We start from the raw sequence: 25,473 nt of genomic DNA on the forward strand, positions 1-25,473 counted from the left end.
AATGACTAAAAGAAAATAAAGAATTATTCATCAAGTTTGCTACCTCTTATGCATTTATTACACATTTATACCCAATAACAATATAGAATTCTTAAATTATATGAATATGATAATACATATTCAAGTAAGAATGAACTAGACATGTGTCTGTCATCTGTCAGTGAAATGAACATTGGAGGAAAAATAAAATCTAGTGAAGGTTTCAGTTAAATCATTATTGTTTTAAATCATATTTTCATGACAAAAAATAAATACAAACTGTTTTTTAATCAGAATGCTTTTATTTAATTAAACAGGTCTTGAAAAATGTAACAACTGCAAAGCTGATACAACACCTCCACCTAACTGTCACAACATTTATTACAAGCATGCAGACACATCTTTACTAACATCTAAACCTTGTTATGAGCAAACAGCACAAACAGTAAAGAAACAGATTTTAAATGCTCATTCTGGTCCTCTACTATTCTTCAGCGGGACACTTTGACTTGTTGATGTTCTTCTCTGAAGTCTGGGAGCCCGCAGACACTTTACATGTGTAAACCTTGTCCATGTTCCAGTCTGACGTCTGGATGGACAGATAGCTGCTGATTTGGAAAGTCTGGTCTGGTTGCTGAACAGCGGTGCTGCTAGAGATCCCACTGCTCACTGGACTCCCAGCAGACAACCAGGTCACATCTGCAAAAGGCACAGACTGACTGGACAGACAGACCAGAGTGGCTTTGTTGGACTGGAGCTCAGCACTGGATGGAGGGAAGACTGTCAGGACAGGAGGAGAGAGGCTGGAGCCTGAAAATACATGAAGGACAGTTATACAAAACTGCCATTAAAGTCATAAAAAATAGAAAAGTCAAACTAAACAGTTTGACACAGTATTGGATGAGGGGTAAATTTATGTTCATAATTAATTGAATAATCTCAAGATGTAAAATGTTTTAAATCAGATGAATCTAGAAATCATCACTAACAACAAGAGCAGAGTTCATTTTCAAAAATTTTAGAAATGAAACATTTCATCACAAACTTCACACATACAAAGATTACTTCTGGAAAATGATGATTTAACCATAGAAATGATATCCCTCAACAGTACTTCAATGTCAAGTAATGTCATCAATCATTGTGTAAAGTTACATCAGATAAGACAACCATCTCACCAAATAATATATTTTCAAAAGGGCTAAATGCACAATTATTTCTCTATTTTATTGTCCAAAAATACATTTCAATTAAATCATATTTTATCTTTAAAGTTTTACCAGATTAATATTCATGTCTTTGTCATTAACTATTGATAGTAACAGTGATAATGTTCATTTCTACTGACAAATGATGGAATAAGTTGTAATGTTAAAAGTTCTCAAAAGAAATGTTCATTCAAAACTTAAAATAGTAAATGAGTTGGTTCACATCTCTTTAAATTACAAAATAATCAAAAAACTTTAGAGAATTGTATAGAAAACATTTCAAATATTGTAATCAGCTGTTCATCTGTTCTTTGTCTTTTAAAGACACAGCTTGGTTCTATATCAAAGCTGAAAAACTGCAATCAATACATTTTCACTTAAAACCTGTTAAAAGTAACAATTAAATCATATACATTCCACTAATATCTATCAGAAATGGGAAATGATTCTTGTTTTATTATCAGTTTAAAAGTACTTACTTGTCACGCTCAGCTTGGTGCCTTGTCCGAATACCACAGTGATTCAGTTTATACACATGGCTGTACAAAAACCTCCTGACTCTCACTAATGAAGGGAGTGAAACTGAAACATCCTGTTGAGACCAACTTTCACTGTCAACATATCATTCTCTTCATCAGTCTGTTTATATTCCAAAACACATCTAGACTTGAGGATTGATTTTATATTATCTGTTGCCTTTTACTTTCATGGTTGTGTTGAAAGTCCAAATATCATCATGTTGCAATTTTATGAGAATTTAAAATAAGTGAATGTTTGTTTCCATGAGTAACTGCAATTTTGTATCAGATTCATTTTGGATTTCATGGTGATTTAAGTTATTTAGACAATGTATATATATATATATATATATATACATATGTGTGTGTGTGTGTGTGTGTGTGTGTGTGTGTGTGTATATATATACACATATGTGTGTGTGTGTGTGTGTGTGTGTGTATATATATATATACACATATATATATATATATTAATGCTGCTAAGTGGAGTGGACTTCTGCCGAACTAAGATTTGTTGTATTTTAATATGCAATGACAATAAAGCATCTATCTATCTATCTAGATTTTCAATACAGTAAATTATCTTCAAATACATAAATAACGTTAAACCAAATCTACAATAATTTATCATAGAAAAAAAACATGTTTTTAAAGGTTTTTAGGTGTTGTCTCCTCAGGTAGTGTGTTATGACTATGCAGTGTGTTTATTGCCCTTTTCTCAAGTTTTCTCTCTGTGGTGTGTTAAATATCGGACTGTTTTCATTAATAGCATATATGATCTGTTGTCCGGTGTTTGTATCATTACTATTTTATCATTGTGCTGAAGAAAATACCATTCATGTAATCTCAATGTACTGTTGATGGATTTGGTTGCTGACTGTAAATGGTGAGTGGATGAACTGAACTTATATAACACACTTCTATCTTCACAGCCAAAGAAATGTCTTTTTTTTTCTCATTCACTCACATACACACTCACACACCAATGGCGGCAGAGTTGCCATGCAAGGCGTTGCCATCAGCAGTAACTTGGGGTTCAGTGTTTTACTCAAGGACATGTCAACACATGGACAGGAAGAACCAGGGAATCAACCGCCACCCCTATGTGGACTACTGCTGCTTTTCTTTTTTAAAATGATTTAAGCAGATTTGAAAAGCATACATAAATGTATAGTTAAAGGGATCATAGTAAGAATCGACAAGGAGCATTTACATGTTTGAAAAGAACTGTGCATTGTGTTATACAGATAATTGTTTCAGTTCTTATCTTAAAGAATCAAAAAGCAGAAGTGTTTAGTGAGGAGGTTTTTGTCACAGTGTAAATCACTGTGATACGAACTGATTCACAGAGCTGTCCCATGTGTTACAATAGTAGACTGCTGAGTCTCCCTCCTCTACATTGTTGATGATCAGTCGATAATCTGATGTTGACTGATGGTTAGATGTGAATTTAGGAGAGGAGAATCCAGAACCATATTCTACAGAGCTCCAGCTGTGATAAAAACTCAGCACAAACTGAGGAACTCCTCCTGGAATCTGTTTATACCACCAAGCACTACTGCCAGTAACAGTTCCCAGGTTACAGTCCATGGTGACTGTCTCTCCTTTCCTCAGCGTCACAACAGGAGGCTTCTGTGTCACCACCGTCACACCACTCACACCTGGAAACAACAAGATGACACGGAGTCAAGAGAAACACACAGACTGATGAATCCAACATGAGGTCAAAGCTGCAGTAAGTCAGCCTCCTTACATGTTATTGCAGTGATGAGAGTGCAGAGGGTCCCCAGCATGTTGTCAGTGTGTGCTGAGAATGGCCTTGTAACTTGGAAAGTGAGCTTACTGCTGACAGATGAGAGGGTTTGGAGGATGAGGAGAGGAGGTGCTGGAGGAGCAATTTAATACAACACTGAAACTGAGAGTGACTGACAGGAGGAGGAGCTGAATCTGTTTTGCTTTCATGCTGTATGTGTTACTTTGTCACCTTCCTAAGTATTCATGCATTCAAATATATACAATTATTCAATCTTTGTATTCACATGCTTGAGATGGAGTCTTTAAAAAATGGTTTGGCTTTATGTACATAATTCACACACATACAAGATAAACTGTGTAATTTGAAAATGATTAAAACATTTGTGTGTTTTCTATCAGCTACAGTTCCCTCTTATTTTACAGAGAGCTGACACTTGACCTCCTCATTTGCATGGAGCTATGAATAAGGAGAGGAGGCCTGCAGGTGCATCCTGGGAAGAAAGAGAGGGAGGAGGAGAGAAGTGATGCTTCACTGATGAAGGATGAAAACTCAGTTTCGGTTGCTACTCAATTTATCCGATTTTCTATCTCTACTATTACAAATGACTAAAAGAAAATAAAGAATTATTCATCAAGTTTGCTACCTCTTATGCATTTATTGCACATTTAAAGCCAATAACAATATAGAATTCTTAAATTATATGAATATGATAATACATATTCAAGTAAGAATGAACTAGACATGTGTCTGTCATCTGTCAGTGAAATGAACATTGGAGGAAAAATAAAATCTAGTGAAGGTTTCAGTTAAATCATTATTGTTTTAAATCATATTTTCATGACAAAAAATAAATACAAACTGTTTTTTAATCAGAATGCTTTTATTTAATTAAACAGGTCTTGAAAAATGTAACAACTGCAAAGCCGATACAACACCTCCACCTAACTGTCACAACATTTATTACAAGCATGCAGACACATCTTTTCTAACATCTAAACCTTGTTATGAGCAAACAGCACAAACAGTAAAGAAACAGATTTTAAATGCTCATTCTGGTCCTCTACTATTCTTCAGCGGGACACTTTGACTTGTTGATGTTCTTCTCTGAAGTCTGGGAGCCCGCAGACACTTTACATGTGTAAACCTTGTCCATGTTCCAGTCTGATGTCTGGATGGACAGATAGCTGCTGATTTGGAAAGTCTGGTCTGGTTGCTGAACAGCGGTGCTGCTAGAGATCCCACTGCTCACTGGACTCCCAGCAGACAACCAGGTCACATCTGCAAAAGGCACAGACTGACTGGACAGACAGACCAGAGTGGCTTTGTTGGACTGGAGCTCAGCACTGGACGGAGGGAAGACTGTCAGGACAGGAGGAGAGAGGCTGGAGCCTGAAAATACATGAAGGACAATTATACAAAACTGCCATTAAAGTCATAGAAAATAGAAAAGTCAAACTAAGCAGTTTGACACAGTATTGGATGAGGGGAAAATTTATGTTCATAATTAATTGAATAATCTCAAGATGTAAAATGTTTTAAATCAGACGAATCTAGAAATCATCACTAACAACAAGAGCAGAGTTCATTTTCAAAAATTTTAGAAATGAAACATTTCATCACAAACTTCACACATACAAAGATTACTTCTGGAAAATTATGATTTAACCATAGAAACGATATCCCTCAACAGTACTTCAATGTCAAGTAATGTCATCAGTCATTGTGTAAAGTTACATCAGATAAGACAACCATCTCACCAAATAATATATTTTCAAAAGGGCTAAATGCACAATTATTTCTCTATTTTATTGTCCAAAAATACATTTCAATTAAATAACATTTTATCTTTAAAGTTTTACCAGATTAATATTCATATCTTTGTCATTAACTATTGATAGTAACAGTGATAATGTTCATTTCTACTGACAAATGATGGAATAAGTTGTAATGTTAAAAGTTCTCAAAACAAATGTTCATTCAAAACTTAAAATAGTAAATGAGTTGGTTCACATCTCTTTAAATTACAAAATAATCCAAAAACTTTAAAGAATTGTATAGAAAACATTTCAAATATTGTAATCAGCTGTTCATCTGTTCTTTGTCTTTTAAAGACACAGCTTGGTTCTATATCAAAGCTGAAAAACTGCAATCAATACATTTTCACTTAAAACCTGTTAAAAGTAACAATTAAATCATATACATTCTACTAATATCCATCAGAAATGGGAAATGATTCTTGTTTTATGATCAGTTTAAAAGTACTTACTTGTCACGATCAGCTTGGTGCCTTGTCCGAATACCACAGTGATTCAGTTTGTACACATGGCTGTACAAAAACCTCCTGACTCTCACTAATGAAGGGAGTGAAACTGAAACATCCTGTTGAGACCAACTTTCACTGTCAACATCTCATTCTCTTCATCACTCTGTTTATATTCCAAAACACATCTAGACTTGAGGATTGATTTTAAATTATCTGTTGCCTTTTACTTTCATGGTTGTGTTGAAAGTCCAAATATCATCATGTTGCAATTTGATGAGAATTTAAAATAAGTGAATGTTTGTTTCCATGAGTAACTGCAATTTTGTATCAGATTCATTTTGGATTTCATGGTGATTTAAGTTATTTAGACAATGTATATGTATATGTATATATATACATATGTGTGTGTGTGTGTGTGTGTGTGTGTGTGTGTGTGTATATATATATATATACACATATATATATATATTAATGCTGCTAAGTGGAGTGGACTTCTGCCGAACTAAGATTTGTTGTATTTTAATATGCAATGACAATAAAGCATCTATCTATCTATCTAGATTTTCAATACAGTAAACTATCTTCAAATACATAAATAACGTGAAAACAAATCTACAATAATTTATCATAGAAAAAAAACATGTTTAAAGGTTTTTAGGTGTTGTCTCCTCAGGTAGTGTGTTATGACTATGCAGTGTGTTTATTGCCCTTTTCTCAAGTTTTCTCTCTGTGGTGTGTTAAATATTGGACTGTTTTCATTAATAGCATATATGATCTGTTGTCCGGTGTTTGTATCATTACTATTTTATCATTGTGCTGAAGAAATTACCATTCATGTAATCTCAATGTGCTGTTGATGGATTTGGTTGCTGACTGTAAATGGTGAATACATGAACTGAACTTATATAGCACACTTCTATCTTCACTCACATACACACTCACACACCAATGGCGGCAGAGTTGCCATGCAAGGCGTTGCCATCAGCAGTAACTTGGGGTTCAGTGTTTTACTCAAGGACATGTCAACACATGGACAGGAAGAACCAGGGATTCAACTGCCAACCCTATGTGGACTACTGCTGCTTTTCTTTTTTTAAAATTATTTAAGCAGATTTGAAAAGCATACATAAATGTATAGTTAAAGGGATCATAGTAAGAATCGACAAGGAGCATTTACATGTTTGAAAAGAAGAATTGTGCATTGTGTTATACAGATAATTGCTTCAGTTGTTATCTTAGAGAATCAAAAAGCAGAAGTGTTTAGTGAGGAGGTTTTTGTCACGGTGTAAATCACTGTGATGCGTTCTCACTCACAGAGCTGTCCCATGTTTGACAGTAGTAGACTGCTGAGTCTCCCTCCTCCACATTGTTGATGATCAGTCGATAATCTGATTTTGACTGATGATTAGATGTGAATTTAGGAGAAGAGAAACCAGAGCCATATGTTGGAGAGCTTGCAGTGTGAAAAAAATACAATACAAACTGAGGAACTCCTCCTGGAATCTGTTTATACCAGCGAGCACCACTCTTAGTAACAGTTCCCAGGTTACAGTCCATGGTGACTGTCTCTCCTTTCCTCAGCGTCACAACAGGAGGCTTCTGTGTCACCACCGTCACACTACTCACACCTGGAAACAACAAGATGACATGGAGTCAAGAGAAACACACAGACTGATGAATCCAACATGAGGTCAAAGCTGCAGTAAGTCAGCCTCCTTACATGTTAGAGCAGTGATGAGAGTGCAGAGGGTCCCCAGCATGTTGTCAGTGTGTGCTGAGAATGGCCTTGTAACTTGGAAAGTGAGCTTACTGCTGACAGATGAGAGGGTTTGGAGGATGAGGAGAGGAGGTGCTGGAGGAGCAATTTAATACAACACTGAAACTGAGAGTGACTGACAGGAGGAGGAGCTGAATCTGTTTTGCTTTCATGCTGTATGTGTTACTTTGTCACCTTCCTAAGTATTCATGCATTCAAATATATACAATTATTCAATCTTTGTATTCACATGCTTGAGATGGAGTCTTTAAAAAATGGTTTGGCTTTATGTACATAATTCACACACATACAAGATAAACTGTGTAATTTGAAAATGATTAAAACATTTGTGTGTTTTCTATCAGCTACAGTTCCCTCTTATTTTACAGAGAGCTGACACTTGACCTCCTCATTTGCATGGAGCTATGAATAAGGAGAGGAGGCCTGCAGGTGCATCCTGGGAAGAAAGAGAGGGAGGAGGAGAGAAGTGATGCTTCACTGATGAAGGATGAAAACTCAGTTTCGGTTGCTACTCAATTTATCCGATTTTCTATCTCTACTATTACAAATGACTAAAAGAAAATAAAGAATTATTCATCAAGTTTGCTACCTCTTATGCATTTATTGCACATTTAAAGCCAATAACAATATAGAATTCTTAAATTATATGAATATGATAATACATATTCAAGTAAGAATGAACTAGACATGTGTCTGTCATCTGTCAGTGAAATGAACATTGGAGGAAAAATAAAATCTAGTGAAGGTTTCAGTTAAATCATTATTGTTTTAAATCATATTTTCATGACAAAAAATAAATACAAACTGTTTTTAATCAGAATGCTTTTATTTAATTAAACAGGTCTTGAAAAATGTAACAACTGCAAAGCCGATACAACACCTCCACCTAACTGTCACAACATTTATTACAAGCATGCAGACACATCTTTTCTAACATCTAAACCTTGTTATGAGCAAACAGCACAAACAGTAAAGAAACAGATTTTAAATGCTCATTCTGGTCCTCTACTATTCTTCAGCGGGACACTTTGACTTGTTGATGTTCTTCTCTGAAGTCTGGGAGCCCGCAGACACTTTACATGTGTAAACCTTGTCCATGTTCCAGTCTGACGTCTGGATGGACAGATAGCTGCTGATTTGGAAAGTCTGGTCTGGTTGCTGAACAGCGGTGCTGCTAGAGATCCCACTGCTCACTGGACTCCCAGCAGACAACCAGGTCACATCTGCAAAAGGCACAGACTGACTGGACAGATAGACCAGAGTGGCTTTGTTGGACTGGAGCTCAGCACTGGACGGAGGGAAGACTGTCAGGACAGGAGGAGAGAGGCTGGAGCCTGAAAATACATGAAGGACAGTTATACAAAACTGCCATTAAAGTCATAAAAAATAGAAAAGTCAAACTAAGCAGTTTGACACAGTATTGGATGAGGGGACAATTTATGTTCATAATTAATTGAATAATCTCAAGATGTAAAATGTTTTAAATCAGATGAATCTAGAAATCATCACTAACAACAAGAGCAGAGTTCATTTTCAAAAATTTTAGAAATGAAACATTTCATCACAAACTTCACACATACAAAGATTACTTCTGGAAAATGATGATTTAACCATAGAAATGATATCCCTCAACAGTACTTCAATGTCAAGTAATGTCATCAATCATTGTGTAAAGTTACATCAGATAAGACAACCATCTCACCAAATAATAGATTTTCAAAAGGGCTAAATGCACAATTGTTTCTCTATTTTATTGTCCAAAAATACATTTCAATTAAATCATATTTTATCTTTAAAGTTTTACCAGATTAATATTTATATCTTTGTCATTAACTATTGATAGTAACAGTGATAATGTTCATTTCTACTGACAAATGATGGAATAAGTTGTAATGTTAAAAGTTCTCAAAACAAATGTTCATTCAAAACTTAAAATAGTAAATGAGTTGGTTCACATCTCTTTAAATTACAAAATAATCAAAAAACTTTAGAGAATTGTATAGAAAACATTTCAAATATTGTAATCAGCTGTTCATCTGTTCTTTGTCTTTTAAAGACATAGCTTGGTTCTATATCAAAGCTGAAAAACTGCAATCAATACATTTTCACTTAAAACCCGTTAAAAGTAACAATTAAATCATATACATTCCACTAATATCCATCAGAAATGGGAAATGATTCTTGTTTTATGATCAGTTTAAAAGTACTTACTTGTCACGATCAGCTTGGTGCCTTGTCCGAATACCACAGTGATTCAGTTTGTACACATGGCTGTACAAAAACCTCCTGACTCTCACTAATGAAGGGAGTGAAACTGAAACATCCTGTTGAGACCAACTTTCACTGTCAACATATCATTCTCTTCATCAGTCTGTTTATATTCCAAAACACATCTAGACTTGAGGATTGATTTTATATTATCTGTTGCCTTTTACTTTCATGGTTGTGTTGAAAGTCCAAATATCATCATGTTGCAATTTTATGAGAATTTAAAATAAGTGAATGTTTGTTTCCATGAGTAACTGCAATTTTGTATCAGATTCATTTTGGATTTCATGGTGATTTAAGTTATTTAGACAATGTATATATATATATATATATATATATATATATATATATATATATATATATATATATATATATATATATATATATATATATATATATATATATATATATATATATATATATATATATATATATATATATATATATATATATATATATATATATGTGTGTGTGTGTGTGTGTGTGTGTGTGTGTGTGTGTGTGTGTGTGTGTGTGTGTGTGTGTGTGTGTGTGTGTGTATATATATATATATATATACACATATATATATATATATATTAATGCTGCTAAGTGGAGTGGACTGCTGCCGAACTAAGATTTGTTGTATTTTAATATGCAATGACAATAAAGCATCTATCTATCTATCTAGATTTTCAATACAGTAAACTATCTTCAAATACATAAATAACATTAAACCAAATCTACAATAATTTATCATAGAAAAAAAACATGTTTAAAGGTTTTTAGGTGTTGTCTCCTCAGGTAGTGTGTTATGACTATGCAGTGTGTTTATTGCCCTTTTCTCAAGTTTTCTCTCTGTGGTGTGTTAAATATTGGACTGTTTTCATTAATAGCATATATGATCTGTTGTCCGGTGTTTGTATCATTACTATTTTATCATTGTGCTGAAGAAATTACCATTCATGTAATCTCAATGTGCTGTTGATGGATTTGGTTGCTGACTGTAAATGGTGAGTGGATGAACTGAACTTATATAGCACACTTCTATCTTCACAGCCAAAGAAATGTCATTTTTTTTCTCATTCACTCACATACACACTCACACACCAATGGCGGCAGAGTTGCCATGCAAGGCGTTGCCATCAGCAGTAACTTGGGGTTCAGTGTTTTACTCAAGGACATGTCAACACATGGACAGGAGGAACCAGGGATTCAACCGCCAACCCTCTGTGGACTACTGCTGCTTTTCTTTTTTAAAATGATTTAAGCAGATTTGAAAAGCATACATAAATGTATAGTTAAAGGGATCATAGTAAGAATCGACAAGGAGCATTTACATGTTTGAAAGAAGAATTGTGCGTTGTGTTATACAGATAATTGCTTCAGTTGTTGTCTTAGAGAATCAAAAAGCAGAAGTGTTTAGTGAGGAGGTTTTTGTCACGGTGTAAATCACTGTGATGTGTACTCACTCACAGAGCTGTCCCATGTTTTACAGTAATAGACTGCTGAGTCTCCCTCCTCCACATTGTTGATGATCAGTCGATAATCTGATTTTGACTGATGATTAGATGTGAATTTAGGAGAAGAGAAACCAGAACCATATGTTGGAGAGCTGGAGCTGTGATAAAAACTCAGAACAAACTGAGGAACTCCTCCTGGAATCTGTTTATACCAGCGAGCATCACTGTCAGTAACAGTTCCCAGGTTACAGTCCATGGTGACTGTCTCTCCTTTCCTCAGCGTCACAACAGGAGGCTTCTGTGTCACCACCGTCACACCACTCACACCTGGAAACAACAAGATGACACGGAGTCAAGAGAAACACACAGACTGATGAATCCAACATGAGGTCAAAGCTGCAGTAAGTCAGCCTCCTTACATGTTAGAGCAGTGATGAGAGTGCAGAGGGTCCCCAGCATGTTGTCAGTGTGTGCTGAGAATGGCCTTGTAACTTGGAAAGTGAGCTTACTGCTGACAGATCAGAAGGTTTGGAGGATGAGGAGAGGAGGTGCTGGAGGAGCAATTTAATACAACACTGAAACTGAGAGTGACTGACAGGAGGAGGAGCTTTGGTTCAATCAGGTCTCTTATCTTCTGAGGAGAGAACATTACAAGGTCATTATTTGAAAATTAAATAAAACAAATTTGTAATTATTGTAATACAGGTGTTACTTTGTCAAATGGGATTCATGCATCTAAGTATGTATATATATATGAAATTTTTATATAGCAGGATATAAGCTGTGGCTCTGCACATGTACATAAATAAACACATAACAAGTAAGCCAACTTCTATTGATTATATGATAATACTTCAAATATCAGTGGGTTTCTCTGTTTCCAGTTAAGGAATTCCAGTTAAGTTTTACAGAGAACTCACACGTAATCTATGAATTTACATGAAGCTAAATAAAGAGAGGAGGCCTGCAGGTGCATCCTGAGTCAGTAGAGAGGGAGGAGTTGAAAATGACACTTGACTGTCTGGTGCTTTTGTTTTTTTTTTTATTTTCACGGATTTGTTACTCTGTGTGGCTCCCAATTAATGGGATTTGTGCATTCAAGTACTGTATGTACAATTTTTTAAACTTTGCTTTTGTTGGAGGTAAAGAATTACCTTCATGTATAATTACATTTTAAGTTTTTAGAGCTAAACAAGAGATGTCCATTGCAGGATATCAGCTGTGGCTTTGCATACATGCACATAATTCACACCAGTTAACTGTCTATGAATGATAATTAAAACATCAATGTGTTGGCAGTCAGGGAAAGTTCATGAAGTTATAAATAAGAAGAGGAGGCCTTCAGGTGCATCCTGGGAAGTAAGAGACAGAGATGCTTCACTGACTGATGTCTTAACTACTGCAGGCGACTTAAACCAGATGATGAAATATTAATCAGGTTTTGCTTTCTGTTGTTCTTTTAAGCACACACATATAACAATGTTCTGAATTTACAAGAATCTATATTTTCAAATGTTTCATATTCAAAAAAAGTGAAAGGGGGCCTCCCAGTGGTGTGAACAGGTATAGCCGTGCTTGTTTGAGCTTCTTATGGTGCACTCCAACAACTGGTTTATTCTGCATCTCTTCCACACCAGCAGCTCCTAAACTAGTGGATCATCATGCTGCTGCCACTGTTGTCTGTTATCAGGTCAACTGAAATTTTGGGATCAGGACATCATCCTCAAGTCTTTTCAGACCAGGAATGTTCCTAATTCAGTTTCTGTTCAGATCTCTCTTTTTGAAAATGAATTCCTGCATGTCTGTTTTTTGAAGACCTGTAGTAACAAGCCTCATATAGGATCAGCCTACAATACCCAGTGAGCAATAAAAGAGCAATGATTAAAATTGATCATCATGATTCTGCCAGCAAAGCTCCACCCTTTACCTGAATCACTGGAGACAAACCAGGAAACACAGTACACTATTCTTCCAGCCTGAAGACAAAAACAAATTGACACGCCAACAGACATAACAAGAGTCACTGTGGGACAAAAAAAAAAAAAAACAGCTTCTACTCAAGGAGGAAAGCTACAGGAGGGAATACTGAAATACTATCACTTCAGCCGGTTTGTGACGCCTTCTTGCGCAAGAGAAATCAGAGAGCTTCATCAGGGTCTAAGGCTCTCTGCAGTCTGCACTCTGAGAAACTCAAATTGTTCTGTCTGGATCATCAGCAGCCAGTGTGTCTCATCTACAGAGACTCCAAAAAACATACCAGATACCAACATGCTTTAGTGGTGTCTAAGCATCAAAGAAGAATACATATTTATTTTTAAACAGCCAATATAAAGTTCAGATAAATTCAAAATCATCATCAAACTTTAGAAGATAAGTAATTAAATAACACAAGCACAGTAATTTACTATCAGTATCATGATGTAAAATCATTTTGACAGATAACCTTACAAACCTGTAGCTAGAATGCCTTTACAAGGTTAAATCTTGTCAGAATATTTCAATTAAAAAAAAAGAAAAAACTCTTTAAAATGCCTCAAACATAAAATAACATAAAAATATTTGAGATATTTGAGAACATTTTAAACATTGTGATTATTTACAAATATTTCATTTGCCTTCAAACACATAGTTTAGTACAAGATGAATCTATTATTCACTGAAAGAAGTACAACAACAAGTCACACATAATTTGATTATTTTCTCTTAATATGCAACAGAAACAATAAATCTATCTTGTTTTATGATCAGTTTAAAAGTACTTACTTGTCACGATCAGCTTGGTGCCTTGTCCGAATACCACAGTGATTCAGTTTGTACACATGGCTGTACAAAAACCTCCTGACTCTCACTAATGAGGGGAGTGAAACTGAAACATCCTGTTGAGACCAACTTTCACTGTCAACATCTCATTCTCTTCATCACTCTGTTTATATTCCAAAACACTGCTGGACTTGAGGATTGATTCTGAATCTTCTGTTGCATCATTTTGTTTTCATGTTGATGTTAAAAGTCTAAATATCATCATTGAATGAAGAGGGATGATGGTGGAAATGTTTTCCTTCATAAATGCATCACTCACACAAGGCAGCAAAGTTTATGTGGGTATTATTGAGTGCAGGGTGATATAAAAATCATTGTATGTTTAACTTGCTTCCTCCAAAAGTCATCTTCAAACATCAAATTTTATTCAAAGCAATTAAAATAATCAAAAATAAGTAATTACACAGAAAATTGCTCGTGCAACAGAGGACTCATCAGGCTGTTTATTATGTCCTGTGTTAAATGAAGTGTTTTCAGAGAAATCATTGTTTCTTCTGTTAAATGATCTAAAAGCAAGGTCCACTTACTGAGCTGTTCCCCGACTGTTTAAGATATTTCTCACATACATGTGTCCCCAAAGTCAAGAACAAATCTCTATGCTTATATTTGTTCATCACTAATCAATGTCTTTGCATTGCATTGTCCAGTGCAAATGAAAAGGAAAAAACAACAAACACTGAGTTTAATTATCTCTTCATGAGATCAGCCACTAAACTTTTATATGAAATGAGTGTTTTTTTAAGAACAGATTGATGAAACTGGTTTGTATTGATCTTTAAAGTCTCATGTAGCTACAGAGAACATTAGTTGATGTGTGAGAGACTCAAAAAGCAGAAGTACTTTGTGAAGAGGTTTTTGTCACAGAGTAAATCACTGTGATACGTACTCCTTAGCAGAGTCGTCCCATGTGTGACAGTAATAGACTGCAGAGTCTCCTGCCTCTGCCCGCTTAATGATGAACTGATAATCTATGTTTGATGAACATCTAGAGTTGAATCTGTCTGAGGAGAATCCTGTTCCAAAGATGAGTGAACTGTCCTCATGGTAAAAACCCAGAACAAACTGATGAGCTTTACCAGGAACCTGTTTATACCAGTTGACATAATATCCATCATATCTCTGAATGTTGCAGTTGAGAACAACTTCTTGTCCTGTAGAAACTGTGTGGACAGCGGGCGTCTGGGTCAGAACTATCGCTGCATCAACATCTGTCAACAAACACAGAAAAACACACGAGTTAAAAGGTTTATGGCTGAAAATATGAAATATAAGAGGAATCAGAAGAATATCTTACATGTTAGAGCAGTGATGAGAGTGCAGAGGGTCCCCAGCATGTTGTCAGTGTGTGGTGTAAACGTTCCTTACTGTCCAGCTGAGAGGTGAGCAGGGTTGGAGTGTGAGGAGAAGAGAGATTGAAGCTTATAAAGACACTGAGGAGAGGAGAAGTGGAGGAGGAGTTTCAACACTCAACACAGTTTTCATTTATGAATCTCCTACATCACATATGTGGTTTCATATCACATTGACAAATTATTTCAAGGCAAAAAGCGTTACTGCTGTTGTTGTTGATCATATATTTTTCATTATAAAGGTGTTTTGATGCCATGTGTCTCCATACTCACATCACTTATTCATAAGAATAAAAGCCAACATGGTCATTTGTCATCAAGAGAAGCAGACGAGATGATCACTCTATCATCAACCACTGCTATAAAACATCTCACATGTTAGACAAAACAGAAATATTTGAATTGACGCAGTCACTCGTCATTGGTAAGTCACAGAAAGTGTTGTAGATAAAAAAGTGGTTCTATACATTTTTATAATAATATCTCTATTTTGTTTAGTCTGAGAAAAAAATGACCCTTTTGATTGAGTTCAGTTGTTTCAAACTTAAGCCTGAAAACAAAGAAAATCATAAATCTAATGGTTTAAAAGCTAAACCATAAAAATCTAAGATGGTTGTCAAGTTATGTGCATTAAAGCTCCGCTAGATGAACAAACACATTATACTGAAGGCGTAGTTGGATCATTTTCTTCAATACAGATATTTGGGCATTTTTTTATTGTGTGATCACAAACATGGTTTCAGTCTAAAGCTGCTTTTATTTGTGAAGATTAAACCACAATCTGTTATTGTAACAGCTTCCTTTCAACACTGCAGGGGTGAATGTTTGTAGTAGTGAAAAGATGGATTCATGTAAACTATTACATTTACTGTTGTTGTGTAGAATAAAGTAGAGACATACTTTGAAAATATTAAGTTAGTTCCTTATATAGCAAGCTTTTGGTTAATAGATGGTTTCACATTTAGTGAACATTCTTACAGCATCAAAAGCAGAAGTGAGTGTATTCAGTGAGGAGGTTTTTGTCACGGTGTAAATCACTGTGATGCGTACTCTTTCACAGAGGTGTCCCATGTTTTACAGTAATAGACTGCTGAGTCTCCCTCCTCCACATTGTTGATGATCAGTCGATAATCTGATTTTGACTGATGATTAGATGTGAACTTGGGAGAAGAGAAACCAGAGCCATAATATACAGAGCTATAGTCATAACGGAACCTCAGAACATACTGAGGAACTCCTCCTGGAATCTGTTTATACCAGCAAGCTGGTGCATTAGTAACAGTTCCCAGGTTACAGTCCATGGTGACTGTCTCTCCTTTCCTCAGCGTCACAACAGGAGGCTTCTGTGTCACCACCGTCACACTACTCACACCTGGAAACAACAAGATGACACGGAGTCAAGAGAAACACACAGACTGATGAATCCAACATGAGGTCAAAGCTGCAGTAAGTCAGCCTCCTTACATGTTAGAGCAGTGATGAGAGTGCAGAGGGTCCCCAGCATGTTGTCAGTGTGTGCTGAGAATGGCCTTGTAACTTGGAAAGTGAGCTTACTGCTGACAGATCAGAGGGTTTGGAGGATGAGGAGAGGAGGTGCTGGAGGAGCAATTTAATACAACACTGAAACTGAGAGTGACTGACAGGAGGAGGAGCTTTGGTTAAATCAGGTCTCTTATCTTCTGAGGAGAGAACATTACAAGGTCATTATTTGAAAATTAAATAAAACAAATTTGTAATTATTGTAATAGAGGTGTTACTTTGTAAAGTGGGATTCATGCATCTAAGTATGTATATATTTATATGAAATTTTTACATTGCAGGATATAAGCTGTCACTCTGCACATGTACATAAATAAACACATAACAAGTAAGCCAACTTCTATTGATTATATGATAATACTTCAAATATCAGTGGGTTTCTCTGTTTCCAGTTAAGGACAGTTTTACAGAGAACTCACACGTAATCTATGAATTTACATGAAGCTAAATAAAGAGAGGAGGCCTGCAGGTGCATCCTGAGTCAGTAGAGAGGGAGGAGTTGAAAATGACACTTGACTGTCTGGTGCTTTTGGTTTTTTTTTTATTTTCACGGATTTGTTACTCTGTGTGGCTCCCAATTAATGGGATTTGTGCATTCAAGTACTGTATGTATAATTTTTTTAATTTTTCTTTTGTTGGAGGTAAAGAATTACCTTCATGTATAATTACATTTTAAGTTTTTAGAGCTAAACAAGAGATGTCCATTGCAGGATATCAGCTGTGGCTTTGCATACATGCACATAATTCACACCAGTTAACTGTCTATGAATGATAATTAAAACATCAATGTGTTGGCAGTCAGGGAAAGTTCATGAAGTTATAAATAAGAAGAGGAGGCCTTCAGGTGCATCCTGGGAAGTAAGAGACAGAGATGCTTCACTGACTGATGTCTTAACTACTGCAGGCGACTTAAACCAGATGATGAAATATTAATCAGGTTTTGCTTTCTGTTGTTCTTTTAAACACACACTTATAACAATGTTCTGAATTTACAAGAATCTATATTTTCAAATGTTTCATATTCAAAAAAAGTGAAAGGGGGCCTCCCAGTGGTGTGAACAGGTATAGCCGTGCTTGTTTGAGCTTCTTATGGTGCACTCCAACAACTGGTTTATTCTGCATCTCTTCCACACCAGCAGCTCCTAAACTAGTGGATCATCATGCTGCTGCCACTGTTGTCTGTTATCAGGTCAACTGAAATTTTGGGATCAGGACATCATCCTCAAGTCTTTTCAGACCAGGAATGACTGTTCCTAATTCAGTTTCTGTTCAGATCTCTCTTTTTGAAAATGAATTCCTGCATGTCTGTTTTTTGAAGACCTGTAGTAACAAGCCTCATATAGGATCAGCCTACAATACCCAGTGAGCAATAAAAGAGCAATGATTAAAATTGATCATCATGATTCTGCCAGCAAAGCTCCACCCTTTACCTGAATCACTGGAGACAAACCAGGAAACACAGTACACTATTCTTCCAGCCTGAAGACAAAAACAAATTGACACGCCAACAGACATAACAAGAGTCACTGTGGAACAAAAAAAAACAGCTTCTACTCAAGGAGGAAAGCTACAGGAGGGAATACTGAAATACTATCACTTCAGCCGGTTTGTGACGCCTTCTTGCGCAAGAGAAATCAGAGAGCTTCATCAGGGTCTAAGGCTCTCTGCAGTCTGCACTCTGAGAAACTCAAATTGTTCTGTCTGGATCATCAGCAGCCAGTGTGTCTCATCTGCAGAGACTCCAAAAAACATACCAGATACCAACATACAGATTCAGGCCCATTGACGAAGCTGCACAGGATCTAAAGAGAGGAGCTCCAGAAATGCTTGATGCACGTTAGACAAGAAGCTGAAGATATTTAATAACGTTAAAGAACACTGGGATCAAACAGCAGAGCATATCAAGGTCCAGGATCAAAACACAGAGAGGCAGATTAAAGGGGAGTTAAAGAAGCTTCACCAGTTTCTAGAAGAGGAATATGAGGCCAGGATCTCTGTACTGAGGGAGGAAGAGCAGCAGAAGAGTCAGATGATGAAGGAGAAGATTGAGGCTCCAAATAGAGTGATAGCAGCTGTTTCAGACACAATCAGAGTCACTAGGGAGGAGTTGAGAGCTGCAGATGTCTCATTCCTCCACAACTACAAGGCTACAGTGGAAAGAGTCCAGTATCCCCTGCTGCATGATCCACAGCTGCATCCAGGAGCTCTGATATGTGGCCAAACACCTGGGGAACCTGACCTTCATCATTTGGGACAAGATGAAGGAGGTGGTCTCATGATAAATACATCGCATTCTCCCTGTCAGATGAAGGCATAAATCTGCCACTTAGGAGAAACCCCCAGAAGATCAGAGTACATCTGGACTGGAACAAAGGAAAGCTTTCATTCACTGACCCTGACATCAACACACACATACACACTTTCCATCACACTTTCACTGACAAGCTGTTTCCATACATGTGTACTTTAGATACGCATCCTCTTAATGATATTACCAGTGACGGTCTCTGTTTCACTGGAACAGTAGACGTGATGGTGATAAAGATGTAAATAATATGCCATCTGTTTCTTAAAGGAAAAGTGATTGTAAGACTTGATTTCATGTTATTGTATTCATGAAAGAGAGGAAAATTCAGAAATCACCATTTTTTTTCTCTCACTTACCTCTTATGTTATCCAGCAGATACTTTGTTTTATGTGCCAAGGTTCAGAGAAATCTGTCTCTGAGATTTCTGCCTGCCCTAATATGATGAAAGTGAACTTAATTTCATTGGTGCTGCTGAAAGTGTGAAAAATGACATTGGAAAACTTCATTATGAACGATATTCATATGTTTTCACTGGGATGTTTTCAATACAATGTAGAAAGTTTGAGTGTGCTGTATGTATTGACCCTAAAAAAATAGACTGTGTTTGTTCTGTGACGAAATAATTTTGGAAATAATTCAAGTCACAGTGATTAAGTGTAATAAAAAGTTTTAATGTTGAATACAGTAGGCATAATCTAGAAATATATCTTCTTATCATCTGTGTGTTCTGGATTGACTGTCAAATTATTGCAGGTAAACTATTCTTGACTTATGTTTTCTTGAGTACAAATTAATGCACTTTTTTTTCAAAAAATTTTAATCAAAATGCTTTTTTTTTTCAGTTTCAAAGCTGATACACCTCCACCTGTCACATTCACACAACATTCATCTGAAGCATGCAGACACATCCCTTCTAATATCTAAAGCTAAAAGTGACCAAACTTTATTTTGCCAGTACAAAAATTGGATGAGCAATAACTTCGTGTAACTAAATGAAGATAAAACTGAAATACTCTTAGTTGGTCCCCAAGCTACAAGAGATCCACTCTCTTGCAAACTTGGGTGTCTGGCTCTTGAGATTAAATCAGAAGTAAAATACCTGGGCAATGTTCTAGATTGAGAGTTACATTTTACTTTACACATAAAGGAGGTGACCAAAACAGCAAACAATGCCAAGGTACAACTGTTCCTATAAAGATGTAGAAAAACTTATTCTTGCTTTTATTTCAAATAGATTATTGCAATGCTCTTTTTACTTGTCTTTTGGAGCAGTCAATTGAAAAAATATCACAAATTATTCAGAAATGTCCTGCTAGACTTTTAACCAAAAAAAGGAAAAGAGAGCATATTACCTCAGTTCTAGCTGCACTCCATTGGCTCCCAGTATCTTTTACAATAGATTTTAAGGTTCTTTTACATGTTTTTAAAGCTCTTAATGGTTTGGGACCAGCTTACATTGCAGACTTGCTGTTGGTTTATAATTGTTCACAAGCTCTTAGATCTTCTACTACTGGGTTTTTTAAAAACGCACAATTATATGCACAGGAAAATAGACAGCACAGCTTTTGTTAACTATGCTCCAAAATTATGTAATACCCTCCCAAGAGCTATAAGAGATGCAGGCTCTGTGTCTTGTTATTGTCTAATTTTATTGTCTTTCTATTTGCCCTTGTTTTAATATGTTGCACTTTTAGTTATTTTTTATTTTATTTTATTGTAAAGCACTTTGAGCTGCATCTCTTGTATAAAAAGTGCTCTATAAATAAAGTTCATTATTATTATTATTATCATCATTATTACTAAAATAATAGAGATATCTTTGGTCATCCGCAGAAATTGTCATTTTTGCAAAAATTCTCAAAATTCACCAGAATTGTCTTGATTGGAGTTTCTGTTAATGAAGAAAGTCGGGGCTTACTAGAGACTCAAAAAGCAGAAGTATTAAGTGAGGAGGTTTTTGTCACAGTGTAAATCACTGTGATACAACCTCCTTAGCAGATTTGTCCCATGTAGCACAATAATAGACTGCTGCGTCTCCCTCCTCCACATTGGTGATGATCAAATGATAGTCTGATCCTGACTGATAAGTAGGTGTGAATTTTGGAGAGGAGAAACCAGAGCCATATTCTGGGGAGCTAAAGGTATGATAATAATTCATTATAAACTGAGGAACTCCTCCTGGAATCTGTTTATACCAACGAGGTCCATCTACAGCAGAGTTACACTCCATGGTGACTGTCTCTCCTTTCCTCATCACCACAACAGGAGGCTTCTGTGTCACCACCGTCACACCACTCACACCTGGAAACAACAAGATGACACGGAGTCAAGAGAAACACACAGACTGATGAATCCAACATGAGGTCAAAGCTGCAGTAAGTCAGCCTCCTTACATGTTAGAGCAGTGATGAGAGTGCAGAGGGTCCCCAGCATGTTGTCAGTGTGTGCTGAGAATGGCCTTGTAACTTGGAAAGTGAGTTTACTGCTGACAGATCAGAGGGTTTGGAGGATGAGGAGAGGAGGTGCTGGAGGAGCAATTTAATACAACACTGAAACTGAGAGTGACTGACAGGAGGAGGAGCTTTAGTTAAATCAGGTCTCTTATCTTCTGAGGAGAGAACATTACAAGGCCACGATTTGAAAACTAAATAAACTAAATAAAGTTGTATTGTAATAGAAGTGTTATTTTGTCAAATGGGATTCATGCATCTAAGTATGTATATATGATTTTTTTATATAGCAGGATATAAGCTGTGGCTCTGCACATGTATACCAATAAACACATAACAAGTAAGCCAACTTCTATTGATTATATGATAATACTTCAAATATCAGTGTGTTTCTCTGTTTCCAGTTAAGGACAGTTTTACAGAGAACTCACACGTAATCTATTAATTTACATGAAGCTAAATAAAGAGAGGAGGCCTGCAGGTGCATCCTGAGTCAGTAGAGAGGGAGGAGTTGAAAATGACACTTGACTGTCTGGTGCTTTTTCTTTTTTTTTTAACTATTCCAAACTGACATGGTGCCCTTGCTTGTCTAATAGTAGTCCTGTGCTGCTCTCTAGTGTGCTTTCAACATAATAACACTATTGTGTATATACATATATATATATATATATATATATATATATATATCATCATGTTCCAGTGTTATCTTGGTGGGAACATATGTGTAAAAAAGATCAAACAATAAAATATTACATATGTTCAAAGAAATAAGTGAAAAGAATGTATTGAAGACTTCTGTACAATATTATTTTGTATATATGAATAAATACATTCCCTAAATAAACACAAAATTTAAACATTTTTACATAGTGATACAATGCACTTAAATTAATGTCTAGTATTTGGAAAATGCGGATTTTACTTTAATGCTTGAGCGCATATGGTGGCAGTTTGCTTTTCTTTCACCCGATGACTTTATCTGTTTTACTGCTGACAACCAGCAGAGGGCCAGTAGCAAACATCTGTGTGTGTGTGTGTGTGTGTGTGTGTGTGTGTGTGTGTGTGTGTGTGTGTGTGTGTGTGTGTGTGTGTGTGTGTGTGTGTGTGTGTGTGTGAAAGAGAGAGAGAGAGAGAGAGAGAGAGAGAGAGGTAATAATATAGGGAGAAAGAAAATAAAATCAATAAAAACCTAAGCAATATGCTGTATGATTTCTCGTGCTTTAAGATTATTGGTGTCTGAAGTATACAGACAAATCTACAGTTCAGATTTGCACAAATCTACAGTTTGCACAAATCTACCGAACAGACAACCTACTGTGGATTACAACTCGGGAGTCCCACAGAGCCAACATGATTCAGAGCACATGTCAAGCAGACCCCAGCAAACACCACTTCTAAAGCAATATAGATTGTGCATCCAAGTTCTAGATAGTGTACATACAGCAAATCCCTGTGGACTGCAAAATGATCCACACTGACTGACTGTGAAGAAAATTACCAACACAAATGCAAAATCTGTTTTTTAGCATGAGTAGATTTGGCATATATCAGTTTAAAATACCATAATTACCAGCCCTTGTCAAATGAATGGGAGTTCCTTTTGTTTCAGTTAGGTCTGCAACCAACAATTATTTTCAATATCAATTAATCTGCTAATTGCTCTTGTGATGAATCGATTAATACGCATCACAATTTCCTAAAGCCCAATGAGACATCAACAACCCCAAAATATTCAATTTACTATAATGGAAGACCCAGAAATGCAGCCAAGTCTTACATTTAAGAAATACTTTGTTGCTTGAAAATTACTACAATTAATCAATTATCAAAATAGTTGATGATTAATTTTCTGTCCATTGACTAATTGACTAATTTACTAATCGTTGCAGCTCTAATTTTATTTATTATTAAATGTGATATAGGCTAATTAAACAATGCTGGCCACATTTTACGTCATGGTGACGTATGTGCGGCCTGCCTCCCTCGCAAAGGACTCTGCTATTCCTCACCTGTCCACTAGTCGTCCCTGTTAATTTTTCACCTGTCACCTGACCACTTCCTACATTGCTGTGCTTAATTAAATCAACCTGTTTGTATGTTTCTGTGACTCAGTGCTGGATTGTGGAAAACTACCTCAAAAACCTTCTCATTGCTTTCATGTCTGCCTGCATGCTGATGCTGCCGGCGTTATTAAACAGCGACAAAGCAATCAGACCACGATGAACTCGGCAGCAGACTCACTGGACCATTTATTCAGTGTCTCTGCAGCCAAGCATGCGGTTGTCCTTGCAACCAGGCTGCTGTCTGAATGTTTGTGGGGTTGCCTATCCATGGAGCTTGTGTTTATCTTCGCCTCCTGCCCTGCACTGATGGTGTGGGGTGCCAGGAGTAGGTATGGTGATTCCTGTGCTAGTTCATATTAAAACATAGAATAATTTCAGTAAAATTGTCCAGTGTCAAAACGACTCTTCACCCCCTATCATACGCACACCAGCAGGATTCCTCTAGAAATGTCTGCGTCAAGTGTGCCAGAGGAAGCTGGAGCATTGCGGAAATCAAGGGGATTTTGTCTTCAAAATACGATAAAAATAGACTTCTGGTACGTATGACGTTTTAGTTTGAAAGCTCTAAACGGAAGTGCTTGGACGCTCTATTGTGCTTGACACTGGTGCAAGATGTCGCTCTGTGCCGAAGCTGAAACGCAAATGCGCATCGCTGACCGACGCATCTTGTTAAAATGAAGCAGCTTATCTGTCAGTTACGGCATGTTGCATGTAGTACAGGACAAGGAGCAAACACAGGGTCATTTTGAAGAGCATGCAAATGGGACATTACCAAATGTTTGGAGCTGTCAAGATTTTCCAGTGTATAAAATCGGTGTAAATAACGGATAAGCGTTTCACCGGGTGAGCGAGTAGGTACACTGTCCGTCCAAATCTGTCCAGATAAACAGTCAAATGAAAGAAGGCGCGAGACGGGATATTGTTGTCAAACAAGTAATCTAACAGATGTGTTAAAATGGAATTGACTGTCAACATCTGTTTCCAAATCTGCTCGAGCTGAAGGTGGAGCTGGATTTTGGGGGTCTCTCTAAAGTGGAATAATATGCTGCGCATTGCTGCTTCTAGGAAAGGTTACTTGAATCTGAAACGCGCCTGAGTCAGGAATTTATTCTTGACCTTTTCTGTCTTTAGGCTTTTGCTGTCTTCTGCAACGCAACGAGGAGGATGGTCTTTGCCCTACATGTGATTGTCATGTCTTCAGCGTTTTTCAATCCCAGTTTTGCCTTCAGCTCCCACTTTGATACAGGTAAGGCTCAAACTGACAAATGAATGAGGGCGTTTATCCATTTGGTGCAGACCTACTTGTGATTTTTTATGTATCTTCATGATCAGGCTGAGTGATCTCCTCTGAATCTGGTGATTGACGAAAGGCCATACACCATGGCTTGACGTTATATCACTGAATACATCATTTTCACCAGCTGCAGCGTTCTTGCCATGACATCATCATCATCATCATCATCATCATCACCATCATCACCACAGTGGGCCTAAACCTCAAAATAATAGCTCAATAAGGAGGTTTTACATTCAATCATTTCCTTTGAGCTTGGTGACAAGAGGGTTAAAAGTTATGCTTGCACTGAATCTGCATAGTCCTACAAGTACATCCCTGCAGCTGAGTGTGTGCAGGTGTGTACTGTATGTGTGTGTGTGTGTGTGTGTGTGTGCTGTGATCAGGGTGTGTGCGTGGTATTGACTACAACATTATAGAGGTAATCTGCTGGCAGAGG

The 25,473-nt window shown here is 36.6% G+C and overlaps 2 protein-coding genes, 1 pseudogene and 2 gene segments (V, D, J or C); 1 reads left to right on the forward strand and 4 right to left on the reverse strand.

Moving 5' to 3' along the window:
- Positions 1-274: 274 nt before the first annotated feature.
- On the reverse strand, positions 275-7,579 carry LOC122967520 (immunoglobulin lambda-1 light chain-like). 4 transcript variants are annotated; one of them, XM_044332209.1, is made up of 4 exons: positions 7,445-7,579; positions 7,025-7,352; positions 1,667-1,698; positions 275-789 (listed from the first exon to the last, which is right to left on the reverse strand). In XM_044332209.1, exons 1-4 carry the CDS (start codon positions 7,482-7,484, stop codon positions 464-466), a joined length of 726 nt encoding a protein of 241 aa, XP_044188144.1. In that variant the 5' UTR covers positions 7,485-7,579; the 3' UTR covers positions 275-463. The 4 variants fall into 4 exon arrangements, with proteins under 4 accessions (XP_044188144.1, XP_044188142.1, XP_044188143.1 ...); XM_044332207.1 differs by lacking the exon at positions 7,025-7,352 and adding an exon at positions 3,044-3,366 and having other exon boundaries at positions 1,667-1,703; positions 7,445-7,571; XM_044332208.1 differs by lacking the exon at positions 7,025-7,352 and adding an exon at positions 3,041-3,366 and having other exon boundaries at positions 1,667-1,700; positions 7,445-7,571.
- An 863-nt stretch (positions 7,580-8,442) lies between these two features.
- LOC122967523 lies at positions 8,443-11,748 on the reverse strand (annotated as a pseudogene).
- Positions 11,749-13,898: 2,150 nt separating this feature from the next.
- Positions 13,899-15,427, reverse strand: LOC122967521. The segment is given in 3 exon segments: positions 13,899-14,008; positions 14,914-15,239; positions 15,326-15,427. Coding segments are annotated over 3 exon segments (414 nt in total).
- A 5,772-nt stretch (positions 15,428-21,199) lies between these two features.
- Positions 21,200-21,722, reverse strand: LOC122966963. The segment is given in 2 exon segments: positions 21,200-21,528; positions 21,621-21,722. Coding segments are annotated over 2 exon segments (369 nt in total).
- A 2,395-nt stretch (positions 21,723-24,117) lies between these two features.
- aatka (apoptosis-associated tyrosine kinase a) overlaps positions 24,118-25,473 on the forward strand; it is a 35,969-nt gene continuing 34,613 nt past the window's right edge. Inside the window, exons 1-2 of one of the 3 annotated variants that reach the window (XM_044330613.1) lie at positions 24,118-24,276; positions 24,872-24,986. In XM_044330613.1, coding sequence (XP_044186548.1) covers positions 24,905-24,986 — 82 coding nt within the window. In that variant the 5' untranslated portion in view covers positions 24,118-24,276; positions 24,872-24,904. Of the gene's footprint in view, positions 24,277-24,359; positions 24,592-24,871; positions 24,987-25,473 lie in introns of those variants that run through there. The other 2 variants (XM_044330610.1, XM_044330611.1) reach the window with 2 other exon arrangements.

Source organism: Thunnus albacares, chromosome 17 (genome assembly GCF_914725855.1).
Source record: "Thunnus albacares chromosome 17, fThuAlb1.1, whole genome shotgun sequence".
Lineage (NCBI taxonomy): Eukaryota > Metazoa > Chordata > Actinopteri > Scombriformes > Scombridae > Thunnus > Thunnus albacares.